Source organism: Ranitomeya imitator, chromosome 7 (genome assembly GCF_032444005.1).
Source record: "Ranitomeya imitator isolate aRanImi1 chromosome 7, aRanImi1.pri, whole genome shotgun sequence".
Classification (NCBI taxonomy): domain Eukaryota; kingdom Metazoa; phylum Chordata; class Amphibia; order Anura; family Dendrobatidae; genus Ranitomeya; species Ranitomeya imitator.
This window is the reverse complement of record NC_091288.1, coordinates 50,066,405-50,088,960: the sequence shown is the minus strand read 5'-3', so window position 1 is coordinate 50,088,960 and position 22,556 is coordinate 50,066,405. Positions and strand designations below refer to the sequence as shown.

At 40.6% G+C, this 22,556-nt stretch overlaps 1 protein-coding gene across 3 annotated transcripts in view; it reads right to left on the bottom strand.

The window, feature by feature from the left end:
* The window catches only part of OSBPL6 (oxysterol binding protein like 6), a 259,204-nt gene that overhangs the window by 44,504 nt on the left and 192,144 nt on the right, over positions 1–22,556 (bottom strand). For 2 of the 3 annotated variants that reach the window (XM_069733211.1, XM_069733210.1), the window contains 3 exons: positions 21,261–21,364; positions 5,726–5,891; positions 1,724–1,854 (listed from right to left, as the gene is read on the bottom strand). In XM_069733211.1, the coding sequence (XP_069589312.1) occupies positions 1,724–1,854; positions 5,726–5,891; positions 21,261–21,364 (401 nt within the window). Of the gene's footprint in view, positions 1–1,723; positions 1,855–5,725; positions 5,892–13,857; positions 13,951–21,260; positions 21,365–22,556 lie in introns of all 3 variants that reach the window. The other variant, XM_069733209.1, reaches the window with a different exon arrangement.

Genomic DNA, 22,556 nt, shown 5'->3' with positions numbered 1-22,556 from the left:
CACCTGTTGACACTAGCTTAATTCTGTTCAGCCAGGTTTTGTTTTTGTTTTTTGTACTACAAGAATGCTGTAAAAAGAAAAGCAAAAAAAACCCCTCATCTCACTGATTTTCCCCGCTTCCCATCCATTGTAACCCAGGTTCCCTGTTGGTCTCTGTACTTCCTGATCCATCGGCCATGTGACTGGAGAAACCAATAACTGGCCGCAGTGGTGATGGGTTGGTCCTAGCTACGTCCAATGAGTGACTGTAGAAGTCGTATCAACATCTGGCTCAACCAATAAGTGGGGAGACTGGCAGCAAACCCAGGCAGTGCTGGTAAACTTGTGACTGGGGGTCACCAAACCGGGTCGTTAAAAAAAAAAAAATCAGGGCTAGACAACCCATTTAATAAAAATATGGAAAGGCTAGGTCAGATCAACATTGCATTTCAGGAACTTTAAATTACTGTTTATACAATGTCATTTAATCCCCCCAGACACATTACATTTTTAGACTCCAAACCAAAAAAACACATTAAAAATACAGTAATAAAGGTCCAACCATGTTATTGTGTGTTCCCGCAAGGGCTTGGACGGTCCTGTCTTTACACAGACTAGTTGACAGCAGCAAGTTAAATGGAATCTGTAAGTGGAAATTTATTACTGAAACGAGTAATGTGGCTGTATAGATCCTAGTAAAACAATGAAAACGAGAGCTGTTATTTAGTAATCAGTGCAAATTAGCCTGTAAGTGCATTGGGGGGCGTGTCAATGCATGCAAAGTCTACTGACACGCCCCCAATGCACTTCCAGGATAATTTGCATGGGGCTTTAGTGTTTGATTTCTCTTTCTTGCCTTAGGACATATACAGCCATAGTTTTATCGGCCTCATTCACATGCTCATGTTTAAACAGATACGTGAAAAAATGGTACCGATATTGTGCATAAGTGTGCCATTAGTGGTTTTCACAGAAATAAATAAATGACAAAGCTTCTCCTATCCACAACACAGATGGCACACGGTCTGTACACTGATGCCATCCGTGGGCTGTACCTGCTTTCCACGGACCTATAGATTTGCATTGGCTCTTTACATCCACGCTGCCAGAAAAAAACAGACATGTGAACAGCACCTGAATAAGGCCTAAGTCTGTGTTCGTTTTTATACTTTTTTTTGTGCCAACGCCATTATTGGTAGCAACATAGGAAACATACCGGTAAGTATTTTTTTTAAATACTTTTACTTTGGCTGAAATCCACTTTTGGCCTAATGCTGCTTACAAGAACGATCACAAATCTGCTCTGTTTAAGCAAGAACCAAACCATTTCCAGTTCCCTGAAGCTGCTTTCAGCAGAGCCCTAGTACGACTCTGCTGATTACTGCCACTGCTGCCTATAAACTACATGCACAGACCCATTGATACAGACTTATTAGCAAAAATAGACATGTATAATAAAAGAGCTATGTGTTCTCTGATGATGAGCAAATATATCCCTGACAGAACTGCAATGGGTTTCACGGTTTTCGACATCAGACTGCAGTAATTGGCATGAAGAGGGCTGCTGTACATTTAGAGGATGCAGAGGGTTTCTACCTGCATGGATCACAACATTTAATGTAATACTGAATCACGACATGTTTCGCACTCGGCATATGGCTGAAGTTCAGCAGAAGGGCCCCCAATAATTAGTTTCTTTAGCTCTGATGTGGAAAGGTGTCTTGTAACCCGAGATTAAACGTACCTGAGAAAGTGACTGTCTGAGGCGTGTAATCTGTGTGTTGTGGTTGCTGTAATCCTGTTCAGAAACCATCTGCTTCATTTTTTCCTTCTCAATTGCAATTGTGTTATAGGCAGATTTCAGGAGCGAATGGACTGGAAACGAAAAAAATGACTGGATTAAATATCTAGTGTGTAATATTTATTTTGCTCGCTTATATAGCGCCATTAATTCCACTGCAGTATACAGACTTCATCATCGCTGTCCCCATTGGGGCTCACAATCTAAACGCCCTTGACCGCATATGCCGAGTATGGTCTTTTCCTACGTATGTAACCTAACCACCAAGACTGCCCACCGACCAAACCTTTTCCTTAAATAAAAACATAACCAATTATTCTTTTGGATATTTTGGCCACAGCGGCCAACTTTTATTAACAAAATTAACATAAACATAAATACAACAGTATAAATTCGAGGGGAGGGTTCTTGGAGCTAAAAAGATCTGGCAAAAAACCCCACAAGAGAAGATCGACCACCATATTACCCTCAGCCGTGAAAACCAGCTCGAGGGCACCGTACATCCCGTTTCGGGAAGAGAAAAAACCACCGACAGCTCCCAGGGTAAAACCCCGTCCAGAGCCCATACGAAAATGCCAGATCCAACCCCACCACATTTTGAATTGCCTGCAATTATGCTCCAATTCCTTCCCCCAACCAATCAGCGTCAACTCCAAGAACCCCCGCCCCCCCACTGCCACTGTGACAATAAACGAATAAAATGCAAATAATGACCAAACACCAGCATACAAAGTGTAATCCCAAACCCCAAAATGCCTTTTTTTTTTTTTATATCTTTTAACAGATATATAACTTCCTTCGCCAAATCAATATATAAACTCTGCCCAACAATTCCCCCCCCCCCCTCATTAAAAAACCCCCAAGCACAAGCCAACAAGGGAGGGTGGGTGGGTCTTCCTTCCTCTGGATTAAGGTAGGGAATGGCGGTTTTCCCGCACTTTCCCTACTACCTCCCCCTTCTAAACCCCTCCCCCCCCTTTCCATTCTCCTATCCCCAGCCGTAGCATTATTTAAAAAGACCGCCCGGCTCAAAGCAGTCATGGGGGGCCTCCTCCCAGCTGCGCTTTGTTCCAGCCCCCATCTATCAGTATGTCTGTGGAGTTTGGGAGGAAACCGGAGAACCCGGAGGAAACCAATGCAAACATGGGGAGAACAAACAAACTTCTTGCAGATGCTCTCCTTGGTGGGATTTGAACTCAGGATCCCCAAAAAAAAATCCTAAAAAAAAAAAAAACCTGAAAAAAAATAATTTTTTTACAGAATTTTTTAGAATATTAAAACAGTCAGCCGATTACATGCTGGAATCTCTTAAAAGTGGTAACCTAACTTGATCTAGTTTTGCCGTCTGTAATTTGCCAGGTGCTTCGGCCAATAAGGGCAGTATATAGACTTTATAGAAAGTCTATGGGCTTGAACATGATTCTGAAAACGCACATGATCGTTAAGAGTCTCAGGATCAGGACTACAACAAATCGACAATACTTAAAAAGGGTTCTTCAAGGATGAATGTAATAAAATTGTCCCCATCACATAATTCAAACGGCAGCCCATACTAGTCATGCGTTAGGACGGGCTGCAGTCTGAAGAAACACAACTCCCGAGACCTGTGTCTCAACTGACAGAACAGCTGTATTGTAAGCACACATTAAGGTGAAGTGCTGTAACAGGAGAAGAAATACATCTTCTAGCTGACTGTGCCCAAAGGATATTTTCTCAGTCCTCCATTTGCAGTCAGTCAGCCAAGTAGATTTACTTCTTCTGCCATGGCCCTTCTCCTCAAATCAAGGACACGGACGCGAGACATAGGATAGGCCATTTGAATTTAGTGATTACATTCTTAGAGAACCCTTTTCAAATATCTGCTCATCTAGAGGTAGAAGTACATTACGGAAGTACAGTACATTATTAGTTATCCACTAATACATATTCATCATCGGAATCACTTTCTTGAAAACCATAATCCAAAATTAAAGAAAACTGAACAAATGAGGTGGTGAAGAAATTAAATTCCTTATGATTCTCTGATACAAACATCAGCAGAATATAAGTCTTTATGGCAACGACCATCCTGCTATTGGCGAATGTTTGATCAGCACATCACTAACGTGACAGTAAAGGGAGCAACAAAAAAAATATACCCGATAACATGCAATCTTATAATACAATACGGAACCCAGATGTGGAGTCAAGTCTCTGTAGCTCCATTTCTTAACAAAATAAGACTCCTTTAACCCCTTAGTGACCGCCAATACGCCTTTTAACTGACCTGAGATATAAGAGACTTATATCCCCATACACGTGACAATCCAGTAGCTGTCAGCTGTACACTATAGCTGACAACTTGCTGCATCAGCCATGATCAGTGTTTGCACCATCCAAATCTATTTAACCCCTTAGATGCTGCTGTCAATAGGGACTACATCATTATAAACGGTTAACAGACTGTGGGGGCTTCCTCTTTATCCCAATTGGTGGTCTCAGATCATGATTGCATGGTCCTGATGTTTGTCATGGAAATTCATGACCAAATAGCGGCCTTAGAGTCTGTCGGCTGTAGTAACCTGTTCAGAAGTTAGTGGCATTTAGGTGATAAAAATACACATTTTCATTTTTCTCATGCCACTTTGCATTAATTCCTGAAATTCACCCGAAGGGTTAACAAACAACCTGACTGCAGTTTTCAATATGTCAGGGGGTGCTGTTTTTAAAATGGTATCACTTGTGGGGATTTCCCTATATATAGGACCCCCAAATTCACTTCAAACATGGATAGGTCCCTAAAAATATACATTTTGTAAATTTCCTTGAAAAAAAATTAAATTGTTGCTACATTTTTAATCCTCCTAAAATGCTAACAAAATAAAATAACATTTTGCAAATGATGCTGTTGTAAAGCAGACATGTGGGAAATGTTATTTATTAATGTTTTGCTGTGGTATGGCTATCGGGATTAAAGGGATAATCATTCAAAGTTTGAAAATTGCTAATTTTGTAACTTTTTTTCACATTTCTGATATTTTTTATAAATAAACATAAAGCATATCAACCTAAATTTACCATTATCATAAAGTATAATGTGTCACGAAAAAACAATCTCAAAATCACTGGGCTTTGTTGAAGCGTTGCAGAGTTATTACCACATAAAGTGACACTGGTCAGATTTCAAAAATTTGGCTCCGTCACTAAGGGGTTAAAGGTAATCTGTCAGTAAGTTCAATCCCCAAAACTTCATATCAAGAATACAGGTCTTTGAAATGTGTATCCATCAACACTTTTATATCTTCTATCTATCGCAGCATTTCTAAGAAACGTAAATAAGGCATTAAAGTGCCAGGCAAAGAAAACCGACAGTGAGCCATCAATCAAGTTAAAAACGCTGGCGTTAAGTGGGGAAACAAGTTCAGGAGGCAAAGGCTCGAGAAGTGCTCTGGCAAAGCACTTAATGCCCAATTTGCATTTGACTTCAAAACTTCATTTCTCGAGAATGCAGCAACAGATAGAAGACATCTTTGTGTTGATGGATTTAGGTTTCAAAGACCTGAATGTCAATATGTGCTGTTTGGGGACATTGACCTGACTGACAGATTCCCTTTAAGGATTATATTGGCATAAAAAAATACAACATCTATAATCTACAATCTGTATCATCTATAGATTGTGTCTAGTATTGAGGCTCAGTTACAATAGAGCGAGTGTGGCTGAGCTGCACTACTTCACACAACCGGTGGACAGGTATGGAGCGGTTTTTTGTAGAAAACATCTTTTTTAACAGTGAATATAATTGAGCGGCTGCAGACAGCTGCTCCTGTTTGCTTCAGTAATAAAACGTTAAAAGACAATTCAATCTTTATAAATTGAAGAACATTCTTTTATGACATACAATGAATATTTGACCACACTCTACTAGATAAAATAAGGAACATCTACTGCTTTCTCCAAATTTACCTTTCTGTGCTAATAAGCAAAATTCCTCTTGCAGCTTGGTATAATCAGATGCAAACTCCAGGGCATCAGCTACATGACTTGGAGGATTCTGGAACTCAACATCTGCATAGAGGTTAGGGTTGGAGGCGTGCAGTCGAATCGGGGACATTGAGGCGCTGAGAGGTACCTAGGAAAAATAAACTATTAAACCAGTAAATTATGGAGCATTGGTTAATATTTATCATGCTTGACTATATAGTGTCAACATATTACGCAGCGCTTTACAGACATTATCGCTGTCCCGATTGGGGCTCACAATTTAGATTCCCCATCTGTAAGTCTTTGAAATGTCGGAGGAAACTGGAAAACCCAGAGGAAACCCATGCAAACACTGGGAGGAGGTACAAACTCCTTGCAGATGTCCTTGGAGGAATTTGTTGCAAAGTAAACAGTGCTAACCACTGAGCCGCCATTCTCAATGCCAATCTGCTCAACTTACAAATTATATATATCCTATGTTACCTTGTTAAATATTTTATTGCTACTCTGACCAGAATTGACCTGACAGTATGATATAGAAAATTCATTTATATTTTATCAGAATATTAATGATTGCTGCGCCTGTAAGCTCCAGACATGGATGCTTCTCACTTAAAATAATCCCCCTAACCACCGTTCGACTCCTAAAGCAAAAAAATGAATTATTAACTCATGTTCGTGTATAAAAAAAACAAAAAGTCATAAAGTTGTTAAAATTTCAACTTCAACTGTGTATTAGCACAGGCCTGTAAGTATAATTCAGTGCCCGCTATAAAACAGTACCCCGAGGGGGACTTTGGGATAGTGTTCAATCCTTGGAAATAATACTTTTCAACCATCCCGGATTTTGTAAGGACAGTCCTTCAAGGAATGTCCCTCTAGATCAGATGAAGTAATTATCCCCCTCTATTCCTCCTTAGTCAGGCCTCATCTAGAATTCTGTGTCCAGTTCTTGGCACGTTTAAAAAAAAAAAAAAGACATCGAAAAACTGGAGCAAGTTCAGAGAAGAGCTATCAGGATGGTGAGCGGTCTGTAAACCATGTACTACGAGGAACAATGCTTAGCTTGCAATAAAGAAACGCGAAACGCGTTACAAACAGATATACAATGGCCTAATGCTGATGTATTCAATAACGAACAAAAACCAAGAACGACATTTTCTATATAATTTGCAAACCATTATATTACATCGCAAACTGAATAAAAAGGTAAATTGAACTATACCAGTGTAGATTTTGCCTATTTATTCATAGAAATAAATAGGCAAAATAAAAATAGAAATTATCCTCAAGAAGGTAAAATCCTTGAGCAATGACAATCACCAACACTCTTGTAACAGACATGCAGATTACTACTCGTATATGTGAGATACATCTGCATCCAGGGCTGTATTTTTTTCATGGTGAAACAACAAATGACATGGTGGAATCTGATGTTCTCATTGTAAATTGAAGGTGTCTGGAGGGCCATTGTGGAATCCAATGTATGGCAAAAATAGCAATGCGAGGAGGATATATTCAAAGAAAAAAGATCAGACACTACTAATTATAAAACCAACACGCATTCTGCAGGGAACTAGATGGTATTGGCACGGGATCACTTGCATCACAATGTACTTTGAGCCTTTATTTAAAATTCTATATTTTCATATTATTATTATTATTATTATGATTTCAATTTGCAGAGGATTTTTTATTCTAATAATCTTGTAGCAGAGGATACACAATTGTTTCCCCTAGTTAATTTTGTTATGTAAAAAAAAAAAATCTGAGTTATTTTTTTCTAAACCAATCCATATAGTTCAGATCTGATCAGGATCAAAACTAGGTACCGTATATATTGTGTGGGTTTCGGTTAGCATATGTATACACATGAGAAACCCATGACCACTACATTTTTGCCGTACAAATGTTGAGGAGTCACATTTTGACAAAAATGCTTTCATGCCACTGATGAGAGTCAACAAGGCTGAAACAGTTCTCTGTGAGTGGGTAAACCAATATACTACGTTCTTGGGGTATACACCATTGGTTCTAGGTGTGGGGCATTTTGCAGATGTGTGATGGAAATGATATGCATGTCCTCTAGTTTAGGAAGGCAATGTTTTACTAATATTCTTACTGTACTTTTAAAGAGGATCTCTCATCTGGTCAAAACTTGCCAATTTTTATCCTCATTTTATATTACCATTATTCTTTTTTAAATCCTCCATACAGTTCCAGATGGGCTTTACTAAGGGGGTATGGATTCCCGGGTGATTATGCAGAGCAGCCTAAACACATAATAATAATAATAATAATAATAATAATAATAATCTTTTTTATATAGCGCTAACCTATTCTCCAGCGCTTTACAGTTTGCACACATTATCATCACTGTCCCCGTTGGGGCTCACAATCTAAATTCCCTATCAGAATGTCTTTGGAATGTGGGAGGAAAGCGGAGTACCCAGAGGAAACCCACGCAAACACGGAGAGAACATACAAACTCTTTGCAGATGTTGTCCTTGGTGGGATTTGAACCCAGGACTCCAGCGCTGCAAGGCTGCAGTGCTAACCACTGCGCCACCGTGCTGCACATGTCTCAAAGAAGCCTGTGAGCACCTCTCCATTGGTAAAGACCGTAAAATGCAGCACTAAATAAATCTATATGTTTGGAACTGTATTGCGGATTTAAAAAAAACAAAAGACAAAAACAAAATAATCAGGGAAGCAGAGGGAATTAAATCGAAGAGAAGAAAAATAACTTTAATTATACTCACCTGCGGGGTGGTCCTGTTCGATGGGTGTCGTTGGTCTTGGTCCGAAGCCTCCCTTCTTGTGATGATGCCCTCCTGCTTGCTGTGTGTGGATGACGCATCTCTTTGGCACCACACTCCTGCGCAGGCGTACTTCTCTGCCCTCCTGAGTGAGGGCAGAGCAAAGTACTGCAGTGTGCAGGTGCCGGGAAAGGTCAAAGAGCTCTGGCGCATGCGCACTGCAGTACTTTGCTCTGCCCTCGACAGGGCAGAGAAGCATGCCTGCACAGGAGCACTGTTCTGAGGAGACTGTGAGGATGACGAAGGGATGAGTCATCCACAGGAAGCAAGCAGGAAGACAGGGATCATAAGAAGATGGGAGGCGTGTGACCAAGACCAGCGACACCCCTCGGACCGGACCGCCCCGCAGGTGAGTATAATAAAAGTTATTTTTCTTCTCTTAGATGTCGGGTTGGGGGCAGATATACAGCATTATAGAATACTGTATACCAGGCCTGAAAGGTGATGGCCGTATCTCTTATCGGCCAAACCTGGTGACAGGTTCCCTTTAAATAAGAGAATAAACTGGACCCTTTCATGCTACTAACGAGTTGTTATAGCATCGCCTGGTGACAAGGACCTGTCTGTTTAAAAAAAAACCTACTTTTTAAACTATGAAATAGCGCAGTATGTGTCGAATGAGTACAGTATGAGATGCATAAAGCATTGCTCCTCACGAGACTTGCCGTCTCCTGCTGACTGTAAAGGATTTTTTAGGCCATTTGACAAAAGTTGCTGAGTAGAATGTGAATGAGCTGGGAAGTCCTGGATCTCACCAGGGAATCTCATCACAGCTTCTTCGGATTCTTCACAAGATCTATTTTAGGGAAGGCATTAGAAGTGGCTGTCAAATCTTATTTGGTCTCCAAGTCATAGTGATATTTAACGGGGCATAATGTTTTATTTATAGTCGGGGTAACGGCTAGGTGACACTAGATAATGCCTATATATAAATGACCACTAGAGCTCGCAGAAGAGATAGTAGAACAGAAGACATTGGTAACAATTGGCTGCTATGGTCTTATTATATGACACTCATTTTTACACTTAAAAGGAATCGGTCAAAAGATTTCCCCATATAAAGTAGGAGCAGCACTATATAAGCACTATGTGACAGCATTCTAGCTTTTATTATACTCGCCTATGGCAAGGTGGTCTTGATCTGGCGCCTCTACTCTTCTTGCAGTTGCCGTCCTTTTTCTTGCTTCGACTGGATGATGCATCCGTTGTCATCCACACAGTGTCCTGCAACACGCTCCGGCGCAGGCGTACTTCTCTCTGCCTCACTGAGAGCAGAGTAAAGCACTGTAATGCGCATTCACGGAGAAAGGTCAAAAATGGCTGGCACATGGGCCCTACAAGACTTTGCTCTGCCCCCGGCAGGGCAGAGAGACGTTCGACTATGCAGGGGTGCGATGAAGGACACCGTGTGGATGATGCAGGACATGTCATCCACACGAAGTAAGACGGTGATCGCAAGAAGAGAGGAGCAGCGGATCAAGACCAGAGACGCCCATCCGAATGAACCACACCATAGGTGAGTATAATAAAAGTTATTTTTTTGTGCCTTGCACAGCGAATTGGAGACTGATATACAACATTCTAGCATGTTGTAACAGAGGGCTTACAAGTGCTTGCCATACTTTATACGGCGAAAACCTGGTGACAGCGTTCCCTTGAAAGGGTTTGTCTTGGCTAATAACATTGATGACATAGCCATAGGTTAGGTCATCAATATCAGACAATTCATGGGCCACTGTCTTCATTCCACTTAGCTCCTGCATTTGAGGGGTCTTGCCCTCTTTCACAGGTGGAGCATTTGGTAATTTAACCCTTTACCTTTCAGGCTTTTACAGCATTCTCTTGGTTTCATTTTGCAGATGACCCTTTACATATACAGTATATTGTCTTTGGTCATCTTCTGTGGTCTTACCTATAGGGTCCTTCTCTACCTTGACGGGCCCTTTTCCTTGATGGGCATGTTATTGTTCACGTTAGGTTTGCAGAGTTGCACCACCTAGCCCCATGAGCCAGCAGGTCTGAGATTGGTTTATATGCATAGATGTGTATATTGGGCACTATAACATGAACTTATTTTTCTGAGTGGATTAATTCTTGTCTGGTTTTAATTTTTTGTGTGGCGTACCAATAAAATATACTGTTAAATAATTTTCTATACAATCTTGAGGTGTGCATTTATTGCAGTGGTGCTTTCTCTTTTTTTTGGCCAATATCAGATAATTCAACACGCTTCACCCCACCAACCAGCTGTTTTCAGCTCCAGTGGGAAAGAGCTGATGTTTTTGGAAGTGACCACTGTGCTGTTCAATGTTTACATGCAGTGATCGGTGGGGTGACGGTGACAGCCAGCTACTGATCCGATACTTGTGAACTATCCATAGGATAGGTCATGGATAGGACAATAAGGATAGGTCCTAAGAATAGATCATCAATATCATTAGCTTAGACAACTCCTTCATTAAGGACTGGCCCATTTTGGGCTTTAGGACATAAAAAAATGCTACTTATTTTCCTTTATCACATTCCAGGATCCATAATATTTTTATTTTCTCATCGACTTAGATAAAGGAGGGCTTGTTTTTTGCAAAATGAGTTGTATTTGTCAGTGGCAGCATTTTGTGTTACTTATAACTTTCTGCTGTTGTAAGGAGGTGGCTTTCCCTGCTCCTTACCTGGAACCACTTAGACAGCTGGGTTGTCGGGGGGGGGGAAGACTTTCTGCCCTGGACAGAAGGGACCATGTGACGGCTGGGGCAGAGAGGAAGAGACGGGGTGTGGTCAGAAAAGTGCGGGAGAGCAGAGCGCGCCAGAGAGAGGGGACAGCGTGCCAGAGAAAGCAGGCTGCAGCGCCGCGCTCCCCATGACAGAGTGCTCCCCGTGAGAGCACTAAGGCTGGAGTGAGAGTGGGGACTTGGAAGCCTCCATAATCTGAGAAGACTCTTCCCCTGACAGTGCAGAGACAGTGACTCGAGTGCAGCCCTGGTGACCGCAGTGACAAACAAAGATCCCCGAGTGTGATAAGTAACTGCCCAGTGTGTGTGTGACAGCCTTACTACAGAGAAGCTGCCAGGCTTACAGAGACTCCTGCAGCAGTGACGGACGAGACTGTGCTATTTCCTGGTTCCAGTTTCACTTTGAGAAGAACAGGCTGCAGAGACTTAACCCCGGAGTTTCCAGGAGACAGAGAAGAGACCAGGATCTCAAGCCCTGCTGGTGACTGTACCCACGTTGGAAAGAGGACCCTCCAGTCAGGACCTCCCTGGGCTGATAAGTTACAAGAACACTCGTTAACCCTTTTGATTCCGCTTAACTGTTTACTGTTTGATTTGGCTCTATTAACCCCCTGTTTACTCCCTGCGAGGAGAATTTTACCCCTGTTAATAAATCCCCTTCAACAGTTGGTCTGTCTGTTCCGTGGTGACATACTCAACCCTGCACTCTATAACACTGTTGCTTTTTGAACTTTTACATTTTATACTATTCACATGCTGCACAAATAAGATATTAACTTTAGTCAATACCAAATTTGTATATTTTTATTTGTTTCATTATAGTAGCACAAAAAAACCGCATGATTTGAAAATATATATACATTTTTGGTTGCCTACCCAGAGTTATACAATTTTCCATAGCTGGATAAGTTATTTTTTACAAGATGCAGTATTCCTTAGTTGTATTTTCTGATGCAAAACATTTTTTTATCAGTTTTAATTAAACTTTTCCACAGCAATTCTCAATTTTTTTCAACGCCGATTACTATTGAGTTTAATTGAAGTATTAGCTTCATGCAGCAAAAAATAAATACATTTAATACGGTTCAACACATTCTGAGATCTAGAACATTTTTAATTTTCTATAGACCCAGAGGCATGAAGACTAATTTTTTGGCGAGATAAGATGTAGTTTTCATTGGTGCCAATTTTGCATACATATAACTTTTTGATCACTTTTTATTTCAGTTTTGTGAGGCTGGACGAGGAAAAACAAGCAATTCTAGTACTGAGTTTTTAATCTTTTTGTTACCTCATTCATCATTTGGCATAAATAATGATAAACTATTATAGTTCCAGTGGATAAGATTACAGGGATACCCAATTTATATATTTTTTATATACTTTTTGCTACTTTACATAAGAAACTCTATTTTTGCATCATGTTCTGAAAGTCATAACTTTTTCAGATTTACTGAGCTCTATGAAGGCATGAATTTTTGCATAAGCTGTACTTCTCCGGTTACCATTTTGGGATACATGCAACATTTTGATATTTTTTTTATTATTTTTTTTGTGAAGCGGGATGAACTAAAACATGAATTCTGTCATAATTGTTTCTATTATTGAACAGTCCTCCATGAGATCTTCAGAGCTTGGGCTATTTTTTCTTATAACCTAACCCTGCTTTACTCTTCTCCACAACTTTATCCCTGACCTGTCTGGTGTGTTCCTTGGTTTTCATAATGCTGTATTGACCCCTAATGTTCTCAAACAAACCTCTGAGGCCTTCACATAACAGCTGTAGTTATACTGAGAATATAAATTATGTACAGGTGGACTTAATTTACTAATTTTGTGACTTTTGGAAGCAATTGGTCACTCAGGATTTTATTTAGGGTATCAGACTACAAAGGGCTGTACACAACTGCACGTCACAATTTTCAGATTTACATTTTTTAAATATTCAGAAAACCAAGTATCACCTCCTTTACACTTCAAAAATAGTTGCTACTTTGCGTTGGTATATCACATAAAATCCAAATGAAAAAAAAAAAAATTTTTAGTTTGTGGTTGTAATGTGAAGAAATGTGGAAAATTTCACGGGGTGTGAATACTTTTTCAAGGTACTGCATGTATATATATTGGAAAACATGTCTGTTATTCATTTAAATCCTTGGACACTCTAGGCTTAGGAGTCCAGTGGGTGGTCCTATTCAGCTATAGGACCACCCACTGGACTCCAAAGCCTAGAATGAGCTGAAATGTCAATTAAGAACATAAAAGGTATACAGAATTTATAAACTATATATTGATCAACAACACATCATCTCCTGGCTTTCACCATGGTTCCCGCAGACAGGACTACATGTACAACATGATGCGTTACCTTTAACACAGCCAAGCAACCATCATAAGCAACCCAGTAAGTATGTATGGGTGCAGACATGCCATGCTGGGAGATTGGGGGTATCTGAAATTATGTTACAGCCCCTGAGGAGGTATCTATTATATATCAATGGGGCGCTATGCAAAGCAACAAAACAAGAAGAAAAGTAAGCAATTACATGGATGAATGTTGTACCTGAAGTTGTATTTTTGCATCTTTGCTGACACTTTTTGTCCTCCATCTCCTCGCCGTGCGCTTGTCTCTCTTTGACATATCTATACAGTTAGCCTGAATTGCACAAACCATTAAAAGCAACAGAAAGCTATTAAATTTGGAGACACAAGCAGGACAACACATGCTGACAAGGTATATTAGTAAAGTAGTAAAGACATAGGCGGTTATGCATCTAGGTTTTTTTTTTACTAATGATGTATGTAAATAGACACAAAGACTGCAGTGTGTAAAAGACACGTTATCACATCCACGTACTACACAAAGAACAAAAACAATACAAGGTTCCAAGGTTCTCAGTCATCTTAGAAAGTATTTTAGAACTACCGAGATGTGACATTGCACATTTCTATATATTTCTTCGGGTGTGGGATAAAGTACTGAGAAATGATGATTTTCTAACAATAAGGATGTTACAGTCCGAAGAATGTCTACTTACATACAACAATAGATTGTGTTAGGAATGCAAAGCAAACGTAGAGGACGTGGACTTTAGGTTTACTGCCCCTTTAGTTAATGCCGTAATATACAGAAAGGAAATAAGAAATTGGTGTAAGTGAACAACTACACCATACAACACTGTTCACAATAGTCGACATAACTCCAATACCACTTTACATAATTGGCACAAGCTTTAGGTTTCCTAAATTTCCATGAGAGCACCCCCCATCCTGTATGTTCCAACAATCTGGTCCAAATCCCTGCACAGGTGCAGAGTAGCTGTCGCTTGAGCCAGCAGATATCGGTAGACATGAAGTCACGGACCCCACTCACCGAAGTTGCGGTAGTGAAGAGCGCCGGAATACCCCTTTAAAGGGAACTGGTCACGAGACTAACATCGGCAGTATGAATTAGAGCCTGGATGCTCAATTGCAGCCAAGCATGTTTTACTCTTAAGTGTTGTGGCGCTTCCGAGAAAACTTACGGTAGTTTGAAAAGCCAGATGTGGACTATAGGGAGAGACCTGATTAGTCCGGCCCGGCCCCCAGCTGGCTTATCCCCTCCCCACTCCAGTTGACTGACAGGTCTCACCTCCGTAGGGAGACACCTATCAGTCAACCGGGGTGGAGCGGGAACAAGCTGGGGGAGCCCCAGAATAATTATGTCTTAGATTATGTTTACATAGTGCTTTTTTGCAACATTTTTTTCCTGCATGAAACGTGCACAGTTTTTGGCAGGAAAAATGATGCACGTTTTACAAATTTTTGAGACAGCTTTTTTGATGCATTTCCAGTGCCGGCACCTCTGTGAAGGGGGCTGGCTGAGTTCTTCGGTAGTTCAGCCAGCGCTGTTCTATGGATAAATATTGTTGTTGATCAAGAACAGCAACTGAAATGACACAGCTCCGATGACATGCTGACACAGGACAGCGAAGAAGTATATCGCCTATAATTATGGATTAGCCACATAACGCCACATTTAATATATTAAAAATTATTCACACTGCTTTCTAGGTAATTGATGGTAGGCCTATTATTTCAAATGGAACAAAAAGTCGCCATTATTCAAGATGTTGATTGCCAGTATTAGGATCCCTACTGATCCTCTTAAATGGGGGGGGAAGGACCCCACTTTCGTCCTGATGGAAAACATGATTTTCAGATAAATCAGCCTCCTGGACTGATCATAGATTCTCAATTGACAGGTAAAATAAGTATTCTGAGACGATAGATTTTCCCATTACTGAGATAGGAGATGACAGTCGCTGATCATAAAAGTCTATGGACCAATAAAGGAAGGAAAAATGTAAATACAAATTATAGAAATCTTTATTAGAAAATAGAAGATGACAAATATACAGATAGAGAAAGTGGGTGAGCCAAAGGAATGATTACCCCCAAAATATAAAATACTGCATGGGCAAGTTGGTGGGTGAGCCTGTATGTACTATACTTTTCTGATCATTTGTCCTATTTACTTTTTGCATTTTATGTATTACATCATATATTTCTAATGGGACAATGTGTAATAGCTTTTTATCGTCAAATTACTTTCTGTATGTGTAAGGCTGGGGTCACATTGCGTTTTGGTCAGAGCGCTAACGGACAGCGTTGCACGGCGAAATTAACGCCATGCAACGCGTCCGTTAGCGCTCCCATTGCCCGCAATGTACCAGCGCATTGCTAGCGCGTGTCATTTTCGGCACGCGCTAGCGACGCGCCGGTCTTTTGTAGCGCGCCTCGGACGCTGCTTGCAGCGTCCGCGGCGCGCCCGAGGTCCGTTCCCCGCTCTCGCAGATCAGGGATCTGCGAGAGCGGGGACGTTAACGCGACCCCGAAGCGCGACCCTTTAAAAACATTGCGTTAGCGCAATCCGCTAGCGCTAGCGCTAAACGGATTGCACTAACGCAATGTGACCCTAGCCTTAGGATACCTACTTATCGCCCTTACTTTATGAGCTTGATGTCAGCTGACATTACAAAGCTGACATTAACCCCATAAACTATTACCCTGCTTGCCAACGCATCAGTGTAAGCGGGAAGAGTCAAGGCTAAGAGCCAGAATTGGCGCATCTAATAGATGGGCCATTTCTGGGACGGCTGAGGGCTGGTGTTATTAGTCTGGGAGGGAGCCAATATTCATGGCTGCTTCCCAGCCTTTTAAGATCAGCCCCCAGCTGTTTGTTTAGCCTTTGCTGATTATTAAAAGTAGGGAGGACCCCACTTCATGTTTTTTAGGGTCTCCTATTTTAAATAACCAGCTAAGGCAAATCAAACAGCTGCGGGATGATATTAATAGGCTGGGCAGCTCCATGGATATTCGCCTTTTCCCAGTATCAAAATACAAACTCACAGCTGTCTGTTTTCCCTTGGCTGTTTGTATTTTCTTTTTTTTTTTTTAAAAAGGGGACGGTATGTCACCTTTTTATTATTATTATTATTATTATTATTTATTTATTTTAACTATCCGGCCAATGACAGCAATGCCATTACTTGATAAGGCTGTGATTGAGTAGGAATTGCCTACAGCCCTTCAACAAGATTTATTAAAGTACTCGACTGAACAGGAAGCCGGACACACAGTAAGAAGTCCGTGTTCGGGGTCCGGTACAGGACACTAGAAGGTCAGTATGAACCCCAAACTTTCCAGTTCAGGTTCGCTCACCCCTACTGATAAGTTAAACTGTAATTTTCATTTCACTAGTACTTGCAGCAGAATATCTGTCCTCCTCTAGCTTCTTGCCTCACCCCTCTTTATAGAATTTTATAAGCAGCAACTGAAATCTCTTATCTCAGTAGTAGGAAAATCGGTCTTCACTGAAAACAGAATTTACGATTGAATTGAAATTGAGTGATCAGTCCAGGAGGATAAATAAGCAAAATTAGCTGATAAGATATATTACAAAGTTTCTTATTTTAGTATGTACTATTGATTTATGACGTAAAAAATTAAAACAATGATTACTCTTAAAGTTCACAAACAGCAACAAACTGTACAATATATTATGTTGAATAGAGCCAGGAAAAAAAAAGGAATGAAGCTTTGATGTTGCAACATACAGCATTGTGGCACCAATAAATGAAGGAAAAAGACCAAAATGGTGGCCGCTGGCTGGGGGTGGTGGGCTTTGTGCCTTTGTAGAGGAACAATGAGAAATATGACATAAGGGCCCATGTTCACGTCCGATTTTCCCACTGACGAGAAAAACGGACCAATTATTCTGAGTATGATCAGAATAATCCATTTTTTTCTGCATGTGGAAAAATAAAAAGTTTCTCTACCTTCTTAATTCTGACAGTCCATGAAAATCAGACTGCACTGGGTTGTCATCTGAGCGCGTTTGATTTTTTTCACGGACCTATTGATTTGCATTGCCGACCCTTGGATCAAAATCGGACAGGTCTTCACGATTTTCGGGTCCGCAAGAAATCACGCTCATGTGAATGGCCCCAAAGACTATGAAAGATTTGAGCGCTATCCATGAATAACACGGACGTCTGAATGAGCACTGAAAGGGCACATATTCTTCCTCTTTGTGATTTCTGTGCTTAATGATAATTTTTTCTTCAATTCAAAAATGAAGAAATATCCCTAAAAACTCGAATCCTATAGATGCTGTATGTCTGGGTATTAGGAAACAAAATCATTGATTGAAACATCTAACAAAACTTCTAATAATATACCTGAAATGATGAAAATGTAAAATACACAAAACTGAAATTTACGACTCAATTTGTAAAAAGAGGGTTCACTTAGCGGACACCTAGCTGACCTTTGATCTGTGTCTCCTTGAAGGTGGGATGGTTGCGCACAGCGTATTGAGCGGATTTTACCGTCAGATCGGGCATTAGAATACAGGTCTATACAAGATGCATTATGCAGCAGTTCAGACTTCACTCAACATCTGTTTGCCGTAAGAGGTATATAGACGATTACACTTGGCAGGCGCAAGTCTATATCAACCGGCTATAATGATGTCTCCTGCTGTGTAGTCAGCATGACTAACATTGACCCAAAACTCAATAGTAAAGCTGTTGTTGACTTGTCATTACCGCCCATGCTTTCTTTATTGGGTTATTTTGCTTTGTGTGTTGCCAATATTTACTATCGAAAGCTTACATAATACTCCGCTATTTATTGGGATCGCGAAGCTCTGTGTGACTGCATGATGGGCAACTCAGCCTTTCTTCAAGGACTCTTCCATACCAAGCCTTCAGCTGGTATTAAGAACTTGATCCTCTACTAGTTTAATGTGAATACTAAGCTTAATGGAGCTTCATAAGCTGAAACCTCACTTTATTTTACATTGGTTTGTCACTTTAACCCCACAAAAAATGCTAGATATAATGATAAAGAGGATGTGACTCGAGGGGTGTCAACCTTCATTCATTACTATCCATGAGGTCTAGGGTTTAACGTCAATATCATTTAGTGATCTGTGCTAGTTAACGTGATAAGTACCCGATTCTAAGTAATGACCGGTCCACTGTCAACACCATTGGTGGTTTACTGTAGTGGAGAGGTCAATGCTAATATCCCTGGTGGTCTGGGGGTAGTGATATAATATTGTATGTGTTGTAATATTGTGTGCATCATCAATAGTGGCCTGGGTTAGGGAAAAGGGTTGGAAGCATGTCTGATGGTCTAAGGCAGTAAAGGGTAATGTTATTGTTCCTGGTGTTCTAGGGAAGGGAAGTAGTTAATGTAAGCAGCCCTAGTGGTCTAGGGCAGAGAATGGGTTAATGTAAATCAGTGCTTTAACAGCCAGGGGGTTCTCTGACAGGTTACCGTCACATTTAGAGAAGAGCTCACTGAGCAGACAAACATTGATTATTGGCAATTAAGGCCAATTTAATGCCAGCATTGCCCTCCAGGTATCAATTACCGACAGGTTGCTCAGTTGCCAGATGGATGACACCCATACGACGACGGGTTATTATAAAATCTCAGAAATTTTAAAATTCGTTTGATTCCTTAGTTCCTTTCCTACTACATGCTGTAAGTTTTTATTGTGCAACCTGGGTAGGATATAAAAGTCAGGACCAAAGAGTACCTGCACTGCCCCTTAAAGGGAATCTGTCACCAGGTTTTTGCTACTGAACCTGATAGCTGCCTAATGTAGAGACAGAGACCCTGATTCCAGCGATGTATCACTTGCTGGGCTGCTTGGTGCCGTTTTGAAAAAAATCCCTGATTTGTCTGATGTAGATGTAGTAGATGTAGTGGAGCTAAGATTTCTGGGTTGTGTATAACCCCGCCCACATCTTTGACTGGAACCTTCCTGTGTACGCTGTGCATGGTCAGAAAGCTTCCAATCAGTGGTGGGGGCGGGGTTATACAAATTAGCTTGACTGCTCTGAACCTGAGCTGTAGTCCTGTAGGGATAATCTCCTGCTGACAAAACACTGATTATATTGAAATTACAGCACACAGCTTAATAAGTGACACATCCGTAGTATAAAGCTCCCAGCTCTTACATCATGACAAAAACCTGCTGACAAATTCTCTTTAAGAAGAGATGGATTGAGGCTATTTGACTTGCCAGGCCCACAACTCTGGGAGGAATAACAGAGAAAAAGTGCTGATGTCCATAGAGGGATACTACAGTCCAATGAAAAGTCCAAACAGTAGATAGAAAAAAGAGTTTTCATATGAACAGGAATTAATGTGTCGAAAAGGATGTACGGTATGTCAATTAAGGAATGTGCTCCTCAGACCTCGTGGGGACATCACAAGCCCAGACCAGACCTCAATCAATATTGTGTTAAACCATGCCTGCCGAGGAGACCCAAGTACTGGCGCTAAGTACTGAGCCAATAAGACTCAAAAATTTTATTTTTACTTTTGACCTCTTTCTAACATGAGACGTACAAAATAAAGTAAAGATAAAATAAAAATGAATTCAAAAGTGATTTTAAAAATAAATAACAATGTAAATTCCTCCCTTCCATCTGTACTGACCCCAATAGGAATCTCCCCTCTCTTTGTGTTGACACGTGGTTAGAAGAGGGGCTGCGTGTCTAGCTTAGATCATTAGCCAAGCCAGCCCCCTTCTCCATCACAACTGCTGCAGAGACAGTGAAGGGAATCGGCTTAGCTAATGAACTCCAATTGCTTGCTAAGTTTTGATACAGAGAGAGGAGAAGCCCCTCAGTTTGTGCCGGAACATTCCCGATAGTAGAACAGGCAGGTGTTAACTGTGAAAAATTGGGGCTTCAACCATAACAAAAGCATATTAGTCAGTTTTATTTTTCCATTCAAACATATTGAAAAACACTTTACATGAGACGGGACATCCCATATGAGAAAATTCTGGAAGTTCTTTTGGAACTGATCAATAGATATGCAAAGATAAATCTTCGATATTGCTTCAAAAATAGTGTCCAATGGGTTCTAGCTTCATATCATCCCTCAACCTCTACATTTAGATAATTATATTATTATTATAATTATTTTCTGCTACCTGGTGCGAATACATGGCATGGGATAATACCCCCTACCCCCAGGAAATCATTTGAGCATCTAAGGGCTACCATTACCACTTAAAATCACAAGGCTGGAGGTAAAGTGCGGTTATACAGAGAAAGAAAAATTTTAACTTATATTTTTTATATACTGCTGAAAAGTAGATACAGATGGAAGCAGGATCCAACAAGGGGTCAATAAGGGTTTCTCTTTAGTGCCCATTGAAGGGTGTGCAGTTTGGTTTTTCTACCTAGTCTTTTCGGAGATTTATGGTGCCAAGACTAAATTTGACCTTCCGAGCTCCCGCGTGTGTTGTGCTAGGATTGGTGCACCATTAGTATACATGTCGTTCCTCCAGGCATTGTACCATATTAATACACAGCTCTGTGAGTCATTCATTAGGGGATTTTATAACCTTTCCAGCTGAATAGACTCCATTACGTGAGACATAATTCACTGTACCTGCATATCAATGAAATTGGGCGCAGACTGAGTCCTTTGCAGCATTTCGAGGTTATGAAGCAGTTTGCTAAGTTCAATCAGGTTGGACTGACACTGCGACAGATCTGCAAAACGCAAAGTGGTTAATCAAAAGCAAAGGATGTATACTTCCTGCATACGAGCCCAATTACCACACAAGTTGGAACGCTGTGTAAAATATGAAGAACACAAGAATGAAAAGATTTGGAAATCTCTTAGAACCATACGTTATTCACAGCAGAACACAGATCAGAAGGTGAAAGTTTAGACATTTGTCGATTTCATTTGAAAAAATCTCATTTAGAAATTGTTAGCAGCAACACATCTCAAGAAAAGTGGAGATAAGAGTTCTAAAAGGCTGTAAAAGTAAGTACAGGCATAGAAAGAGCATGTTAGAGAGGCAGAGTCTCTCAGAAGCGAAGATGGTCAGAAGTTCACCAAACTAAACAACTGGAATTAAAAATTGTGGAACAATTTCAGTAAAATGTTCCTAAAAGTAAAAATGCTAAGACTTTGGATATTCTACCATCTACAGTAAATAATATCATCAAAGGATTCAGAGATTCTGGAGAAATTTATGTGCACAAGGGACACGGATGACGGTCAATATTGGATGTTTGTGATCTACATCGGCACTACATTAAAAACGGGCAAGATTCAGTCATGCAAATCACAGCATGAATATTTCCAAAATCATTATCTGTGAATACAGTTCAATGTGCAATACACAAATACAAGTTATAGCTCTATCATGAAAAGAAGAAGCCATTTATCAACACAATCCAGAAACGCTGACGTCTTCTCTGGGCCAAAGCTGAAAATGGACGAGATGGAAAACTGTTCGGCGGTCAGATGAAACAAAAATTGAAATTCTTTTTGGAAACCCTGAATACCATGTCCTGGAGACTCAAGAGGAGAGGGACCATCCAGCTTGTTATCAGCACACAGTTCCTGCATCTCTGATGGAATAAGATTGCATTAGTGCCTATGGCATGGACAGTTTACACATGAAAGGCACTATCAATGCTGAGCTTTACCGGGAAGGAGGTGCCACTCATGCACTACCGATGATGAATCCAAGGTATATCCAACGGATTATGTTGAACGATTTATTGAACAGGTTTGTAGAGTCGGCGCATTTCGAGATCACGCAGGACCTCTTCATCAGGACAGAAACCTGAGCTTTATATAGAGGTATTAGAACAAAATCTGCTCCAATCTAGACAACATCTATTTCAGACATAGCTAATCCACATACTGCATCCATCACAACAGCAT